The 17091-nt window shown below is 35.1% G+C and overlaps 4 protein-coding genes across 8 annotated transcripts; 1 reads left to right on the forward strand and 3 right to left on the reverse strand.

The window, feature by feature from the left end:
- Positions 1-8: 8 nt before the first annotated feature.
- Positions 9-1287, reverse strand: LOC105157844 (uncharacterized). 2 transcript variants are annotated; one of them, XM_020692944.2, is made up of 2 exons: positions 491-1287; positions 9-365 (listed from the first exon to the last, which is right to left on the reverse strand). In XM_020692944.2, exons 1-2 carry the CDS (start codon positions 1285-1287, stop codon positions 239-241), a joined length of 924 nt encoding a protein of 307 aa, XP_020548603.1. In that variant the 3' UTR covers positions 9-238. The 2 variants fall into 2 exon arrangements, with proteins under 2 accessions (XP_020548603.1, XP_011072642.2); XM_011074340.3 differs by having other exon boundaries at positions 9-368.
- A 1326-nt stretch (positions 1288-2613) lies between these two features.
- MED9 (mediator of RNA polymerase II transcription subunit-like protein) lies at positions 2614-4485 on the reverse strand. 2 transcript variants are annotated; one of them, XM_020692679.2, is made up of 5 exons: positions 4180-4485; positions 4018-4080; positions 3724-3804; positions 3231-3292; positions 2614-2947 (listed from the first exon to the last, which is right to left on the reverse strand). In XM_020692679.2, the coding sequence occupies exons 1-5, from the start codon at positions 4411-4413 to the stop codon at positions 2890-2892; spliced, it is 498 nt and encodes a 165-aa protein (XP_020548338.1). In that variant the 5' UTR covers positions 4414-4485; the 3' UTR covers positions 2614-2889. The 2 variants fall into 2 exon arrangements, with proteins under 2 accessions (XP_020548338.1, XP_011072525.1); XM_011074223.3 differs by having other exon boundaries at positions 3231-3289; positions 4180-4484.
- A 180-nt stretch (positions 4486-4665) lies between these two features.
- LOC110011726 (uncharacterized) lies at positions 4666-6623 on the forward strand. 2 transcript variants are annotated; one of them, XM_088878663.1, is made up of 3 exons: positions 4704-4822; positions 6068-6093; positions 6230-6623. In XM_088878663.1, exon 3 carries the CDS (start codon positions 6240-6242, stop codon positions 6438-6440), a length of 201 nt encoding a protein of 66 aa, XP_088734789.1. In that variant the 5' UTR covers positions 4704-4822; positions 6068-6093; positions 6230-6239; the 3' UTR covers positions 6441-6623. The 2 variants fall into 2 exon arrangements, with proteins under 2 accessions (XP_088734788.1, XP_088734789.1); XM_088878662.1 differs by lacking the exon at positions 6068-6093 and having other exon boundaries at positions 4666-4822.
- BGAL17 (beta-galactosidase 17) lies at positions 6555-13061 on the reverse strand. Of its 2 annotated transcripts, none has more exons than XM_011074225.3 (19): positions 12761-13061; positions 12030-12134; positions 11579-11774; positions 11183-11271; positions 10782-10862; positions 10304-10398; positions 9965-10035; positions 9507-9597; positions 9311-9428; positions 9139-9234; positions 8989-9037; positions 8579-8766; positions 8416-8487; positions 7980-8126; positions 7814-7864; positions 7487-7655; positions 7260-7393; positions 7087-7152; positions 6555-6882 (listed from the first exon to the last, which is right to left on the reverse strand). In XM_011074225.3, exons 1-19 carry the CDS (start codon positions 12890-12892, stop codon positions 6754-6756), a joined length of 2079 nt encoding a protein of 692 aa, XP_011072527.1. In that variant the 5' UTR covers positions 12893-13061; the 3' UTR covers positions 6555-6753. The 2 variants fall into 2 exon arrangements, with proteins under 2 accessions (XP_011072527.1, XP_011072528.1); XM_011074226.3 differs by lacking the exon at positions 12761-13061 and adding an exon at positions 12347-12731.
- Between the last annotated feature and the right edge of the window lie 4030 nt (positions 13062-17091).

Consider the following 17091-nt stretch of genomic DNA (forward strand, 5'->3'; position numbering starts at 1 on the left):
TTAGGTCATTCTTCGGTATTAAATTGTCTAGATCACTTGTCCGAAATATATGTTATTTTTTTGTTGATTGGATGCATTTTGAACACTGCTCTTTCTTCTCGTGTTTTTCAGCAGAAAACTGCAATATTCTTTAAATGTATTCCTATGCAACTTCTCAACTCTCAGATTCTTGGTCATACAAAAAGCAATATACATGTTAAGAACTAATTTCTCTACAAAATTGGTTATCGGACATACTTCATATATCACAGTTTGTGAGACTGAAGAACGTTGCAGCCGCCTTCAAGTCGTGGTGATCTTGAACGTAGGAGAAACAATCGTCGTCTTCCTTGAACGTCCCTTTCTCCTCCGTCAAGATGCCGTTGCTGCTGCAATATATTGTACATATATATATATATATCAAGTTGAATGATCAATATTGCCAGTTGAAATTGATTGTGAATTTGTATAGTTTAAGTCAAGAAACATGAGATTGTGCTAAAGGACAAACCTTGGTACAATGTTGCCATGGTGATCAAACTTGAAATCTTCCTCTCTTACATCATCATCACAAGTCAAATGATCAAGAATGGGCAACACATCATTATTGCATTCCTCCACAGACAGTTTTCTCATGTGATGATGATTACTATTGTCATTATGATGAGGAAATGAAGAGGATGTGGACTCTGCATTTGTATGCACATTCCCGGGCATGCATCCCCAAGAGTTCACATCATCCACCGTCACCGCCTCATCCTCCGCCACATACGGCACCCTCCACTTCTCATCATAAGAGCCTCCACAATCCGGTGCCGGCACCACCTGCTGCTGGGTGGCAGCTGCCCGACAAAGGGCAAGGTGGTGGAGCACTATCTCAAGCTCGGCCTTTGCGAGACTTATCCGTTGCTCGAGGTCACGTATAATACGGTGGCACCCGCCGACCGGGTCGGCGGCCCGTGCATCTGATTGGAAGATAATGGTGCGCATGGCGTGGTCTTTGGCCGGCGGGTCGAGGTGGCGGACTATTTTCACAATGTTGCTAACGCCGAATAGACGGTGGGCGTTCAAGAACTGCCGTTGGCGGTCGTGTGGGAAATATGGGGCGAGGACGCAGTCGGAGGCGCACTTACGACGTTGGTACTTGCAGGCGGCGCAGGCTTGGGTGGTGGAGCCGTGGCTGCGGGGATGGGAAAGGGGGACACTCGTTGTACGTGTGATGTTCTTGGTATTATTATTGTTGTTGATAATGGAAGTAATATTAGACTTTTTGTTGTTGTGCATGATAACGTTGTTGTGGGTTTGCATGGATAATTATATGTTGGTGCTGAGATATCGGTGGGGGGGTGGGGGTGCGGCTCCGGCTCCGAGGGGGATGGAGATTGGGGAGAATGTTTTATGTTTATTGATTGAATTGAGGCTTTGTTTATGGAATTTCTCTGGTAATTTCTTCCATCTTTTTTGGGGGAGAAGGTGAATGGAATGGGGGATGGAGAGATATTTCAGGAGAAATTGACAAATGTACACAAATGGAATAGTGTACACAAATGTGCTTACATGTAATAGACTACACAAATGTGCTTATATAAATATAGACAATATATACATATATAGTATTTAGATTTAGAATAGATGTGACCATGAGATGTGCTTAAAAAATTAATTACATGAATTTAGTAATTTTAGAATTGAATCTAAATAATTCAATGAACTTTTCTATTAATTTCGTTACAAGGTTGTCTAAGTTTAATGTTTTTGTTAATATATTTATTAATTCAATATATTATCAAAATTAAGTTAGACAATAATAATATAAATTTACATAAATGTCACTAAAATTAATATAATTAAGAATGTTTTTGTCGAATAAAAAAAAAAAGTGAAAGAAACCTTTTAACCCTTTCATACTTTTATACTAAAATGAATAGATACTACCCTAATTCTAAACATCCCATCAAAAGTTAAATATAAAATCGACTAGAAGATTTTAATGATTTGAGAAAATAAAGAATATTTTTGGTAATTATATTACGAGATATCATTGTGATCAAATCTAGTTCAATGACACTAGAAAATTGCATTGTCTTGGATCATTGCCCCTGCCAGATGAAGTACATCCAGGCAATATGTTTTCTTTTTCCCACTAGCATTACAAGCACACCTGATGCGGACACACCAAATTTGAACACAAAATCTCCCGTAAAAAATTTTGAGCCCAAGGTTCGAACATACATAACTTGCTAAAACTTAGTAGACAAAACTTGATATTAGTTCAAAATTCTTCTGAAAAAAATACATAAATAAATAAATTATTATATTGAATCTATTCATACTCATACCAACCCATTTTCATCATTTGAACCCATACTGGACCGACCCATTGTGAACCTAATTCATTTACACTCAACCCACCCATTTGCCACCCCTAAGTACACACCTTATTCACTTTTTTGAGGTATGCTGCTCATATATAATTGTTTCATTCTTGTCAATTACTTCTAGGAATAGGGTTGTTAATATTTCATGTATAAAGTTTTAAATAGTCGCAAGGTAATCCCCCTTTCAAATATAAGCTTAAAACCAAGTTCTACCCAGCAGTGGAAAAAATTTGAGAGTAACTTGCAGAGTAAAAAATGAAAGTAAGAAGCTGTGCCACATATAATCAAATGAGTACAATACGAGTGCCAAGAGAAAGATGATAAGTAATTTGCCATTCAACTACTTCTCAGGCACTCAATATATGCAGCTCATAATCACTGAAGAAGCTACCACAAGAGAAATACACGAAAACGAGGATTACAAGCACTTATATTTGAGAGTTGATAAGCTCTTCAACTGAACTTCTATACCGTGAAATAAGCTCCCTGAAATCACACAACAAAAATACACGAAAACGAGGATTACAAGCACTTATATTTGAGAGTTGATAAGCTCTTCAACTGAACTTCTATACCGTGAAATAAGCTCCCTGAAATCACACAACAACATATGTGCACAAATGATAGAATGAGTCATTTTGGATCAAAGGTTTCCTTTGTTTTCGCCTATAAATCATGAGTTTCTGATGTAGATCACTGAAGGAAGCACATTAACCATCTCAATTTGAACAACTTTACAAGAACTGCACAGAATGCTGTAACTTTTTTCTGGGAGGGGAGGGGGTGTGCAACTTGCCAGTTCATGCAGTGTTTCTTCGAATCGTTTCAAGCAAAGTACCTAGCTAAAGCTAAACCATAGGAAAAAGTTCATACCTTCTTTGAGCCAGTAAGTTCTCAGTTTCCTCCAGCTTCTGCTTTTGTCCCTCGACAGTCTGCTAATATATCACAAGGGTGTAAAGGATTATAAGCAAGCAATTGATTCCTATAGATCATCTAAAAGGGGGGTAACTCACAAATACCTTTCTCCCACCCCCCTATAAATTTAAACTAAAGCATCACATGCCATAGAGCTCCATAAATATTTTCAGCAATTTGGTGCGTTTGGATTTAAGGAATTTGTTCTTTAAAACAACACAAGTTAATTATAACGTAATGATCTTCTTTCACTATGAATTTGTATTGATCAGAACCATGAACTGAAGCTAACATTTTCAACTTCGTGAGAATATAATTCAATGCATCACAAGTACGAATATATCTTTTTCCACCCCAAGCAAAATTTCAAAGAACATAAACAAATATCTGATCCGCAAATATGGAAAAAGAAAATCCCATTAAAGTACCACAAAATATTCTAAATTATTACCGTTGATTTGGCTTTAATCGTCCCCGCAATGGAGTTCAACAGCTGCTGGCACTTCTCAAACTGTGAGTTCAACTCACCAACCTTTCAACAAAACAGACTTTTTTACACAAACACCCAAAGATAGCAGCTTATCATCAGCAGCAAATCATGGTAGAACACTTAAAAATCGAATACTTCCAACGACCGAATCCACTCAACTCAGCGCAAAATTCGTGTTTTTTGGAACTACGGCAGCAACGGAAATTCGTAGCAACTACACAACAATTGAAGAAGATCAACGAAAGAACGACTAACCAGTGCATCGGTTTGCTGATCCCTTGTCCCATTTTCAGTTACATCAGCTAAGTTCTCCACCAACTGGAAAACGAAATCAGAATTTAAAAAAAAATAGAATAAAATTGAAACCCTAAAATTCCCCCTACAAGAAAAGCAATCATAGTAACATTGAGGAAATACATGGAGGAGCTGAAAGTGAGAGGCGAGAGACTGGTGCTGTTGCTGCTGCTGCGGTTGTTGCTGGAAACGCGGCTGCTGCTGCTGCTGCTGATTGAATTGTTGTTGAAACTGTTGTTGTTGATTGAATTGCTGCTGTTGGAGGAATAGATGGTCCTGATTGGAGGGTGTAGCTGGGTTACTGTGGGACTGTATGTTGGGGATCATCGACCAGTTCCCTCCCCCAAAATGCTCCATTTTTGCGGCCTTGGAGCTCTGCTTCTTCCTTTCAGCTCTAGAGGAGTAACCGGAAGATCGAGACGACGACGGTTGATTAGCGAGCCCAATATTTGGGCCACCAGAAAACTTGGGCTGCTTAAGTTAATTTGAGCCGAACTGTCCTGTGACACAATTTGTCGATACTTGGGCTGGGCCCAATCAATTGGTCTTGGACCAACTTTTTGGGCTCAACTTTGGGCTGTCAGAATTATATTGGGGCTTTAAGGCCCATACGAGACACCGAAAAGTTTGAAAAAACCCAAAATAGCCGAACGTCGTCGTAGTATCAGCTTCCTTCATTCCGGCCAATATCTGAAAAAACACACAAATACACACACTGAAGGTGCATTCCGGGGCCGCATCAGCAGATTTGGAGCTTGCAATCGAGGTTCGAATTTTCAACATGCTTCTTTCATTTACTTAAGTTCTTATTTTTCAATCGAATTCATTCGCTTTTGCATGCGTACAACGTAAATTTCGGTTTTTCTCGTTGACAATTGATTGCACCAGAATATGTGTTTTTAAGTTTATTCTCTGTTTTGTTACCTCAGCAGCTAAATTGGGCTAAAGTATGTGCAAACACGCTTTTTTATGCCTACAGATATAGGTTTCTGTGTGTGTGTGTTGCTGATGTTGAAATTTGAGCGGAGGGGTGAAATTGTTGGGCATAAATAGGACACTAGAAGAACTTATCTTGGACTGTTGGGGGTAGCAAAGATGAATTTGGATATGACTTCTGTCTTCATTTAGGACTCTGTCAATTTGTTTCAAGGGTTCTTTTGGTGATCTTTAGGTGATTGTGTGTTGAATTTGCTGTAGAAGCTATTTGCTGTCAGATGATGGTCTCCACTTTGAAGTGAAATGCTGAAAATGCATTTATGTTTCAATGTAGGGCTCTAGTGTCCGAAAGTGCAGTAAAATTCTATTGAATTCCATGTTAGTTTCCTATCAAGCCTGTTCCTTTGCGAACACTCAGACAGACTTCGTGCCATGTTGGAATTGGAATTGCATTTTGATCATATGTTAAGAGTAGCATGGTTGTTCAGTATGACGACCTTGAAGAATGTCAATGCATACTCCAACTCCAACCCATCCCACTCCTTACACTAGCAAAGAATGTCAGTATGCAATATGTTTTTGTAGTTTCCACCATGCAAAAGTACATAGTCTCATTACACTAGCTATTCGTTACTAATGTGTTGAGTAATTCCATTCTTGCTCAATAAGAAAGATTTTCTTGTCAAGAATGTATCCAAAACACTGACCTGATACATTGTCCTGACTATTGCTGTTCTTGTTAAGCTTGTCAGCCTTGTTTGCAAGCAGGATATATGTCAGATGACTTTTCGCCAAATCATTACATGACTTCATCTTGTGTGGATACTCAATTGAGGCGTAATGATTCATAGTCCATCTTAAAACTTGATCTTTGCCTTGCATCTGTAGAAGTTGAGAGTGGGATTTCTGCTGAAATTTGTAGTTAGCGGGAAATCGATCAATCATTTAGGAAGTAGAGTTTCTTTTGTAAATAGAGCAGTCACTCCTGCATCCAGTTTTACATACACTTGAGAAGTTTAGTATTGAGATATATAGTTTGAGCTTCATCTAATTGGACAAAGAAATACTATTGTAGGCCAATTAATCGTGGAGCAGCGGAAGGTTGTATATTCTTCACCTAACTTCCAGAACATTGATCCAATTCTATTACTTTTTATTTCTGGTTGGGGCATTTTGATTCAAGATAACCAATGTTCTAATTTACGTGACAATAAATTCTGATGTATGGGCATTTCAGGCTGTCAATTATGTCGATAAAACCAACGGTTGCATTAAGAGCAATGCTCGTAGGAGGAATTGCTGCCTTTGCTAAAATTGGAGGCGCAATGAAAGCTGCAGGTGGAGTGAAGATTGGTGCCGCAGCCGCTGCTGTGACTGCTGCAGCAACTGCTGCTGTATCAGGACCGAAACAGGATCCAAACAACACATCAGCTCCTCCTTCAAAATAAAAGTTCTGTAGCTGCAAAATTTGCCCACTGTATTTCTGGGAAGTTTTGGACATAGTGAATATGCATGTACTTCAATAATATTTTTACGATTAAACTGAAAAAACTAGCATAACATTCAGTGCCCTTCAAAAGGGTTTCTCATATTGACATTTCCTCGCAATGGAAGATGAAATTTTTGTTTTACAGGCCTCCCTCTCTCTCTCTCTCTCTCTCTCTCTCTCTCTCTCTCTCTCTCACACACAGACACACACACACACGCACACATAGACACATGCCTAACTGTCTCTGGAAAATTCAGTCAGCAACAGAGTCATCATGAAGATAGTAAACGATGTTCTCTGGATTTCCTAAGTGCTGAACGTGTAGGACCGCAAGTGAAATCTGGATGGTCAACTGAGCTCACAAAGAGATCAGTGTTTGGTGATTCCAGCTCCAGGATAACCTGATTGTGGACGCATAACTAGCTCATCAGTCTCAAAAACAATTCAGCTTTTTCTTTGTGAAACCATCTAAACATGTGAGGCTGTGTGTTGGAATTGAAGGATTTGAATGCTAAAGATTTCAAATTGGTTGCATCTGTTTCAATGATTGTTTTTCAGAAAATGATAAGACAATTTGATATTTTTAATCCTTTCGAATATCATACCAGAGTATTCTCTCCTTGTCGAAGCATTGGAGCAGGAACATAAAGGTTACACTGCGGTCCAATAGACTGCAAAATGAGCCAAAAAAGCACATGAAACTTGGGAATAGGTAACCAGATTTGACAACCAGAACGTTTGAATTGTTTGATTAATCAGAAAAAAATGTTTATCTTACCGGCCAAAAACGTCCAATATTTATCTCATTTACATATGCAATTCCTTTACTCCAGCCTCTGAATGAAATGTATGTGTCCCTGACTTTGTCTACACTGAAGTGACCAGTATAAAAAGCTGGTTCCAAAACAGAGTCTGCAAAAAAGATGCAAATATTACTACAACATGCTTTTCCACAGCTTAAATTCTTCATAACTTACTGTAATTTGACAAGGATCTAGAACTTACTTTTTTTGTCTTTTAACTTTTTCTGGGCAGATCGTTTAGGAAGTCCCTTTTGTGCATTAAGAATGATGGGGTTGATTTGTGTGGCCTCGTTGAGATTTTGAAGAGGAATCGGAAGCATCTTCCACTTATACAGGGGCCTTGAATCAAGATAAACAGAAGACAAAATACCCTAGAAAACCAACAATTATCAGTTTGTAAATGTCGAAAGATCAGAAAAATAAAGAAAGGAGCAAATGCAATATTCATATAACAGAGTTTGCCCATAACTTGCATTCTAAAAGACACCATATAGGATGGAGTGAAAGCAGCTAGTTAGTAGTGTTTTACCTTCCTGTCAAACATATACGGCCCATAATTCAAGCGACCCATGTTTTCAACCTATACGATTAAAACACTATGAACATGGCTGAAGAGGATTAAAACGTTGCATGGAAAATATTTGAGCAATATGCATAGATTTTATTTCATAAAGAAGATAAAAAAGTTCACATACCAAAATAAATAGTTTATTTTTGGATTCACATTTCAAATAAGGCAGATTAATTGGTCTATTAGACCATCTCGTGATGACGTCAACATATGTTGGCCTTTTTGCACTATCTTCAGTACAGGATATAAACACTTGAGCTCTATCGTGCACCTGCAGCAGATGATTCCTTGACATGAGATAAAAAAAAGTAAATAAAATGAAGCATAAGAAGCTCAGAGAACTTCATCTGTAGAGGATACATGCAAGAAAACAACCTTTTCTTTACAAAATTCAGAACATCTACTTTCAGCAGACTCATCTATGCTGTATAGTAGTAAGGGAGTCATTGGAATTGAACCTCAGACATTAATCAGGAGATTGCATTCTGATGAAAAAGTTATGAAAATAAAACTTGAAAATCAACGAAGGAACACTTAGTAGGTAAAATAAGCAAGCTGACCTTTGGTATGGACAACACACTACCATTGCCTTTCGGATTGTATTCAGAGGCATATAAAACGAAGCCAAACATCTGAAAATCAAACACATTAAGCCAGAGCTCGAGTTATCATTTATTCTTCCAACTACTTGAAAAACTGCATAACGTTCTCATGTTATATCACCTGTCCAATAGCTTCCATCGAGATTGGGTTCTCAGACTCAACCACGTCAACAAGGTCTTTCATGTCAATCATGTCATACAAAAATGAAACTTTATCTATCTCAATATGTCCATAACCCATCTTTTCATTATCGGGAGGAATGGAAGCAAGAGGCTCTGTGCTATGTTTGGCAATGACCCTTCTCAGAGCTGAAAACAATATCATTGTACAATAAAATCAAGGTTCATGCATATGAGATGTAAAATTACATTCTTTGTTCATGCATTTAGATTATAAGCCCAGCTTAGTTGATTCTATATTTTGATCAGTTTATTTAAAAGTAGTGTCTGCAGGAAACAGTTCAAATATGCAGGGAGAAAAAGAGACATGTAGAAATTATGGCAAGTAGGATTAGACAAGGTTAGATCTACCTTTGTACTTCGCATTGTCCACATCGCCAGATTCTCTAATAGGTGCATCCTAGACACGTGGCAGTTTGTCAAGGAAGATGAGTCCAGTAAGATTGCTGATAATTATTGTTCAGGCTACTATAAAACATAAAGTGTTCATGATTTCCTCACATAATCATAGGATGTAAGATCAGGCTTGTAGTCAGCCTCATTTGATCCAGTGTTAGCACCACTATAAAATCCAAAGTTTGTACCACCATGTGCCATCTAATTACAGAGCATATGTAATCCGATTAGGGAAACAATCAATTTTAACAAATGAAGGTTCAATATAGAGGCATACGTAGAGGACGGCGGACCCATTCATTGACAAAATCTTTTCCAAGTAAGTAGCTGTAAAAGTGGCATCAGTACTAGCAATTTTCTCCCCCCAATGTGTAAGCCAACCAGTATAGAACTCGCTGATATGATCAACAAGACGAACATGATTGATAGATTCCGAAAGGGCAGATTCAAGAAAATAACAATAAAATACTGACGCTGAAAGAGGAGGTGATTTTCCTGGCGCATTAAACTCTTTCTGCAACTTGAATATGGGCCATGGGTCATCTCCAGTTGTGAAGTCAACGGCTGGAGAAAAAAAATAAGATCAAATTTAATAGAGAAGTACTAAATGGTCACAAGACAAAAGTTTCAAGTAGCTTCAAGTTCAAACTTAGTAGAGACTTCTTGCATGCCTCATGTTAAGCCCAAATATTTTGTTGAGAAGTGCACAGTTAGGTAATTGCTTGAGAACCTTAACCACTCAGATTATGGCCAGTTGAAGAGTGGGAATGAAAATATTTGAAATACAAATCATGTGAGTCTATGAATTGACTGTCAACAACAAGAGAAGTTATGAATCTTGAATAGCTAATATGAATCAACATTAGGAATATCTAATGCATAACTTGCATGGAATGTCCAGAAACTCGTATGAGAATCCCAGTCGTCTAACCTGAGAAAACAGCATCTCCTGGAATTGTTCCTTTCCCAAGAGTTTCCCTAGCACCTCCATCAGTAGTATACCTGCAAGCACCAGTAGAATTTCCGAAGAGATGGGCAAGAAACAATCAAAGTCGGAAAAACTTATAGGTCGATCACTATAATCCATTTTCTTTACATCTAGGTTAATTCCAGAAGTCAAAAATGCATAACGAACTCAGACATCCATCGATAGTTTTGTACCTTCACCACTTCATATGTTAAGTGAAGTTAAAGAAAAATATACACAAATAGAATATGCCCACAGAAACAAAGAAGCTACTTCTTTCAACTATTTATACACTCAACTTACAATAATATATCATCTCCCAAATGCCCTCGTGCTAGTTTGACCAAGTAATGCAGGTAAGCTTTGTCATCCCCGTATGAACCAAACTCATTCTCAATCTGTTACATTTTTCCATTTAGAATAGCCTCAGGATTCAAGGTCTAATAATGCGGTTAAATAAAACCAAACGCTAACATGCAGGCTTGGCAAGTTCAATAGACCATTCATCCGAGAAGTACTTTGCTTTAAATATTAACCAATTCACCTCGCTTTATGATGTTATATGCTGAAAGTGGTTGGTGGGGTTCACAGTGTATTCCGAGTATGTAGAATATTTAAGCAATTAACAGATTGTTTTCTACTTCTTCCCTGTATATTTAATCCTTGACCTTTTTGTGCTACTTAAACTGTTCTCTGTAAATTCTTGGTCTTATATGAAGAGTTCCTGCATGTTATTAATTATCTATCAAATTCAATGAACTCTTGCACAGTTTTAGCGCACCTGGACCATTATAATAGGACCTCCATTGCTGTAAAGAAGAGGAGATATCTTCGGAAGTAGGATGCCCCACCATTTTTCAACCTGTAATAGTACATTATCAAGCACCAGCAGGAGTTAGCTTTTAACAGCAACATGCTATCACATCACAAAGTAAGTATTTGAAGCCAATTAACAAGGGCAGCAGTGCTGGTTAGTGCTATTATTTCAAGCCAATTCTGAGAAAGATTATGTCTTCTGGCTCAAGGAAGTACGAGAATTCTATGTTTTCTTCTTAGAAAATTCATAATCCACAACCATGTTATCAGCTCATATGTGCTTATTTCTTGTTCCCTCTAATATTCTAGTCTTCTTGCATCTAATTTTAGTTTCCAGTTGATGAATGATGTACGCAGCAAATTTACCAAGTCAAGGAAGGCAGGATCTGATGATCTTAGTCTGATAGCAGGTTCTTCAGCAAGCAACCATGCAGGGAAGCCACCCAAATCCCATTCTACAATCATAAGAAAAGAAGAAAAGGTAATGTTAAGTCGGAAAGCATTCTGCTAAGTGAGTAACTCAAGTCAACATTCCCACAATCAAAGTTGCAAGAAGTGCTCAGAAATGTAAATCTCGACAGCCAGAGTTTAATTACATGATTCCAGAATCCAGACATATCCAGAAACTTAGAAGTGGAGTCAACCTTTATTCCATCAAAGTTTTAAATTGAGAAGCAATCTATTGCTTTAGAGAATTAATCGACTTTGGGAAGGGAAAAAAAAAGAGTATTACATGAGATTCCACATGAACATGATGCTAACCTCCACAAATATAAGGCCCAGCACGCAGCATAACCAACAAATCCAGTTTCTTGCAGAGCTTGAGAAATGATATTATATCTGCAATACCCTCAAATACGCGATGCCCTTGTCTTGGCTCATGCAAATTCCACGGAACATAAGTTTGAATGGTGTTCAAGCCCAATGCCTTTGCCCTCAGCAGTCTATCTTCCCAGTACTAAAACTCATTTTTATGAAAACTTCCAAATTAATATGTCATCATGAAACTACAATTGAAAATAGTTGAGGGGAAAATATCTCTAGCTTAATCATCTGGTTGAAACTTTTCCATTTTTCAATCTTCTGGAAGTTTAACTCTGCATTAAACCTACCTATCTATTTTCGCTCAAGTTGAGCAAGAATGTAATGGTGTATGATCATTTTCCGTAGATGACAATTAAGCATCTAAAGTAATTGATGGAGACAACAATACCTCAGGATGCACCCGGAAATAATGCAAGTCACCTCCAATTATCCTAAATGGCTCCCCATCTTTCCAGAACATGTCCCCCGCTATCTCAAACTTCCGTTCATCTGCCTGTCACAATGTAAAATTGTAAAAACTACTAATACACCATTAACTAATAAAGACTACAAACCTTGCAGCATTTAAGGCTAGTAGTGTTTCAAAACTATCAAACTCAAAACCGAACCTATGCAACAAATTAAGATGGCCTCGAGCAATTGTACTCCAAATCTAACCTAATGAATCTAATGGCAGTTTCCACTTTCATGATTGTTGGCACACACCTTAAGGAAAGAGTGCTAGCTACATGGCTCACACCCTCAAGTTTTAACTTTGCAAATATCCCACATTAGAACTAGCACGTCATAAAGCAGATGGGCACTCGTAGGCATACTGCACTGGTCCGGGGCAGCATGAAAAAATCTGCTCATTGAAATGTAAGCCAGCAGAAATGCACAAGGAGACAAGATTTTCCCCAATTCAACTGTAAATGATCTTGAACCAGCAACCACATAAATCATTCAAGAAAACTACTGCCAATTTCCAAATTCAACTGTACCAAGAAACAAACACTCTCTCAACACAAATAAGTACCTCAAGCAAAATAAACAGCCAATTTCTCACCATCCCTCTTCAGTTTTTCTACATCTGCAACTGACCCAATGAAAATGATCTAATAACATAATCGGACAACTCACTTTATCTAAATGGAACTGGGAAGAACGCTGTGAAACTGAAGGCAGAGGAGCAAAAGCACCCAAGACGAAGAGTGTTATCAAGAAAATGACTACTTTAGCAGTATTTCTTCTCAGGCTTCCAGTTTTTGCCATTTTCGAGCATATGATCGATCCCCAGATGGTCAGTTTACACTGAACTGATTTTGCTTACCAAGAACTGTTAGCGCTTAGCATTACTAAAGATTCAACTCCAGTTCCCTTCTTCTGTCGGGCTCTCTTGTCTTGATTGCCAAATGTCAGTTTCATGTTTGGTGGATGGAATTGGAATCTTGAAGCAATAAAAATAAACTTTATTTGCTATAATAATATACTATTGTGAGATTATGTGATGATACAAATTTTGAAATTTCAACAACTCATTTGTCTATGTTTTTATTTGTAATTAAAAAATATACATTTTATTAAAATATATTCATTTGACAATCTAATACAAAATACAATTTTATTAATTCATTTAAATGTATTTTTATTTCACACAAACTCTTTTATATAATATTAAAAATATATATTTTTATGAATATACATATATTACCTGTGCTATTTTGTTAAGGTATTAGGCCCTCAATTACATTAATAAAATTAGTAAAAATATTAATTCCATTATTCCAAAATGATTTTCGGTAGAAATTATAAATATTCAGAAATCAAATATTGGCTAGGTGTGGGCCCAATATAATTGTTCTATTGTAAGCCCAAAAGAAGCCTCCTATGGACAAGACATAGACCTATACAATGGACCTATTGGCCCATTGGACCTTTACCCATTTCAACCACTTACATTTAATTTCATTCTCACATCTCTAAACCAACATTCTAGTTTTTGATTTTTGGGATCATAAGGAATAAGAATGCATGAATTTGTCTGATTATAAACATGGTTTTGATGGATAGTGAAGTACCTAATCAATCATTTGTTTGGAACAAAAAGGAGTATGATGAATTGTGAAGCACTAACCAAAGTAGACTTTCCCATTTTCAACTAACAAAGTGTGGACATGATTAGCAACAAAAGGAAGCAATCATTCCCCCCCCCCCCCACCTTTTTTCAAAATCCAAGAAAAAAAAACCAACAAAAATGGAATTATTACATATTTCTTTTTCAAAATTTGATATAATTATATATAAAATTTACTCAATTTGAAAAATTATATGTAATATTCATGATGTTTGTTTTCGTCTAATACATAGATCCCTCCATTGATTAAAATTGAGCAAATTTATTGATACTAATAAAAAAAAAATCCATATTTACCCATAAATTAACTTATGACTCACTTATTACAAGTCAAAAGAATCTTTCTTATCAAAATACCTTTATAAGAGTGAAGATATACGTATGTACATGGATTGGCGCGTGAAGATATAAGGCATTTTTGGCTAAAAAAGATTTGTTTGACGTGCAGTAGATTAGTAATAAGCAAATTATGGGTAAATAGATTTTCATTCAACTTTTATTTTGTTAATATCAGCAGATTCGATAAAATTTTCAAATCAAAGAGGATTTACATATAATTATAAGATACGACAGTGTAATTATCCTTAAAAAAAAGTTTCACCATATTTTCTTAATATCCTCACAAAATAAATATAGGTACAGAAAAATAAATTGCTCTCACAATGCTCTTTGTCCTCTTCAAAACTAGGGGGGGGGGGAAGAAATATATATTTCCTCAAAATTATTTAATTTCACCAACAATAGCATTAGATGTGTTTTAATTAATCCCAATAAAAAAATTAATTTAATGTGACTTTAGAAAAATTATTTTCACTAATTAATCCAGACCATGATGCATATTTTTATATATAACAAGATTATAATAATATAAATGGTGTACTCCCACTATTATTTGCTTTTATTTAAATTATACAATAAAAAAGATATTATTTTATTTAATTTATATTGCAGAGAAAAGCAGCCACCACATCCACAACAACAAAGATGGCTGTGTGGGTGAGAAGTGAGAAGTGAGAAGTGAGAAGCATGCTCTTCCCACAAACTCAACTCCCACCTTTTTCCATTATCATCTCCATAATATTAATTTTTTTTATAAAGTTTTAATTTAAAATGTATCTAATTGTTTGTTTTATTTGCACTATCTATGTGTATAATTTAATTATTTTTCCATTCATGCAGTTTTCTAATTTGGAATTCTATACATATTTTCTATATATTTTAAATTTTTAATATTATCGAATTTATTATGCGTAATTAGTGATGATTTTTTTATCTCTGAGTCCATACACAAGAAGAAATATAATTTTAATCATGATTAAATAAATAGCCTTTGCAAATAGTCATTGACCACGGCGCCACGCGATGGTTGTTGGTCATAATTTTAACGAGTGTGGCTAAAACATTTGTCATGACTAAGAATCATGGGAAAAATATTTGTTATGGTTTATATATAATCATGACAAAAGTAATTTTTATGATGAATAAGCTAAATTTTTGCATCGATTTTTATATAATCATTGATTAATAATAATTATTTACTACAATTTTAGTCCATAGCCAATAAAATAAAATAAAATTCTTTCCTCTAGTGATAAGTTCTAACCCCAAATTGAATATAATTTCACTTTATAAATAATTGGACGGCTGTGATTAAATTAGGCATGTCCGCACCTAATTTTATGTCTCCAATATAGTGATATATATATATATATATATGTGTGTGTGTGATTAATAAATAAAATGATATATAATAATCAAGAATTGCAAATATTGTTTAATGAGGATAGGAATCCTAATTTGTTAAACCAATATTACTTATTTTTTTAATTTTTTTAATTTAATTTCGTATGACAACTGGCAGCACCAATTTCAACGTAGAAGCCCATACATCATCTGAGCCATTTGCAATATAAAAACAAATAAAAAATCATGTGTATGTATTGGCTCAATTATATAAAAATTATTTATTTTTTATCAATATAAAAATTATATAACTGAGTAATTTATAAATATTTTTTATGAGCAATATTTATAATCTCTAAACACATTTCGATTTTTTGATAATTAATGATCGGAACCAAAATTACCTGAATTTATTTTACCAAAAAAAAAAAAAAAAAGGTAGTCCTCTCACTTTCCTCGTGCCAAAAAAGATTAGGCAGAAATGATTCTTCATAAGTCAAAAATCATGAATTCTTATCTTTGAAAAAAATCAAAATAAATGTGTTAATTTTTGGAAAAAAATTAATTTAAAACGTCAATTTTTGATTGGCTTTATTCAGCTGTACTGAAAATGCTATTTCTAGTTGTCCTTTTTTTAGGTGTATAAAAATAGTCAAAGAAATGTTTAGCACGCGCAACATCAATTTAATTTAGTTGATAAAGTTGAAGTCGACCCAATAATTTTGAATTATGAGTGCGAATTTCATCATATATAGAAAATAAAAATTGTTGGTCTATTGTACTAGTAAGTTATTAATTAATTATATATATATTTTTTATATAAATAATTAATGTATATTAATTATTAATAATAAGTGCAAAATAAGCCCAAAAAATACGTACGCATGTATGTCTATTTTTATAATAATATTATTCTTATTAGTGTTCTCGAGTTTAAAGATATTATTATATTTAATCAATGTTTAATATGTGAATTGTTTATTGAAACTTGTACCTATCAATTTAACAAAAAAACATATAAATATATATAGATTTTAATTAGGATTATTGAAGAGGGCTTCCTACACTTCTAACTACATATATTGTGATGAAATTTAATTGGTCCAAGAAGATCTCAAGAGTCAAAGATTATGTTTTTTTTTTAATTAGTAATTAACCATCACAATTATTATTAAGAAAATAAAATTTGGGTGATTAAGTGTGACGTCTGTAGAATTTTATACATAATTGACAGATTAATTAATAATTATTAAGAAAATTTAAATTGTTTATTATAATAAATTATGGGTTAAAATTAAAATATATTAAAATTTGAAGGAATAAAAATCGGAGCTCATTATAATATGTGGAGGAAATTTATATTAATTAAGAAATTAGATAAAATGTAATGCTAATTATTAAAAAAATTAAAAAAAAATGATAATCAAATATGTATTGAGGGTGAAAAGGCATGGGACCATCCCACATGAAGTATGCTGTGCTGTTAGCTACACACTGGAGTGGTGTGTAAATGCCAAGTTTGGTATGTCCTTTGCTGGGATTGCTACACACTTAGCTAGTGTGGGGATATAACATATCATGGGTACTCTGTGCTGATGATTGTATGATATTGATTGAGATGATGAGTGCCGACAAAACCATTGAATATGATTCA

Source organism: Sesamum indicum, linkage group LG3, assembly GCF_026168435.1.
Source record: "Sesamum indicum cultivar Baizhima isolate 11 linkage group LG3, ASM2616843v1, whole genome shotgun sequence".
Taxonomy (NCBI): domain Eukaryota; kingdom Viridiplantae; phylum Streptophyta; class Magnoliopsida; order Lamiales; family Pedaliaceae; genus Sesamum; species Sesamum indicum.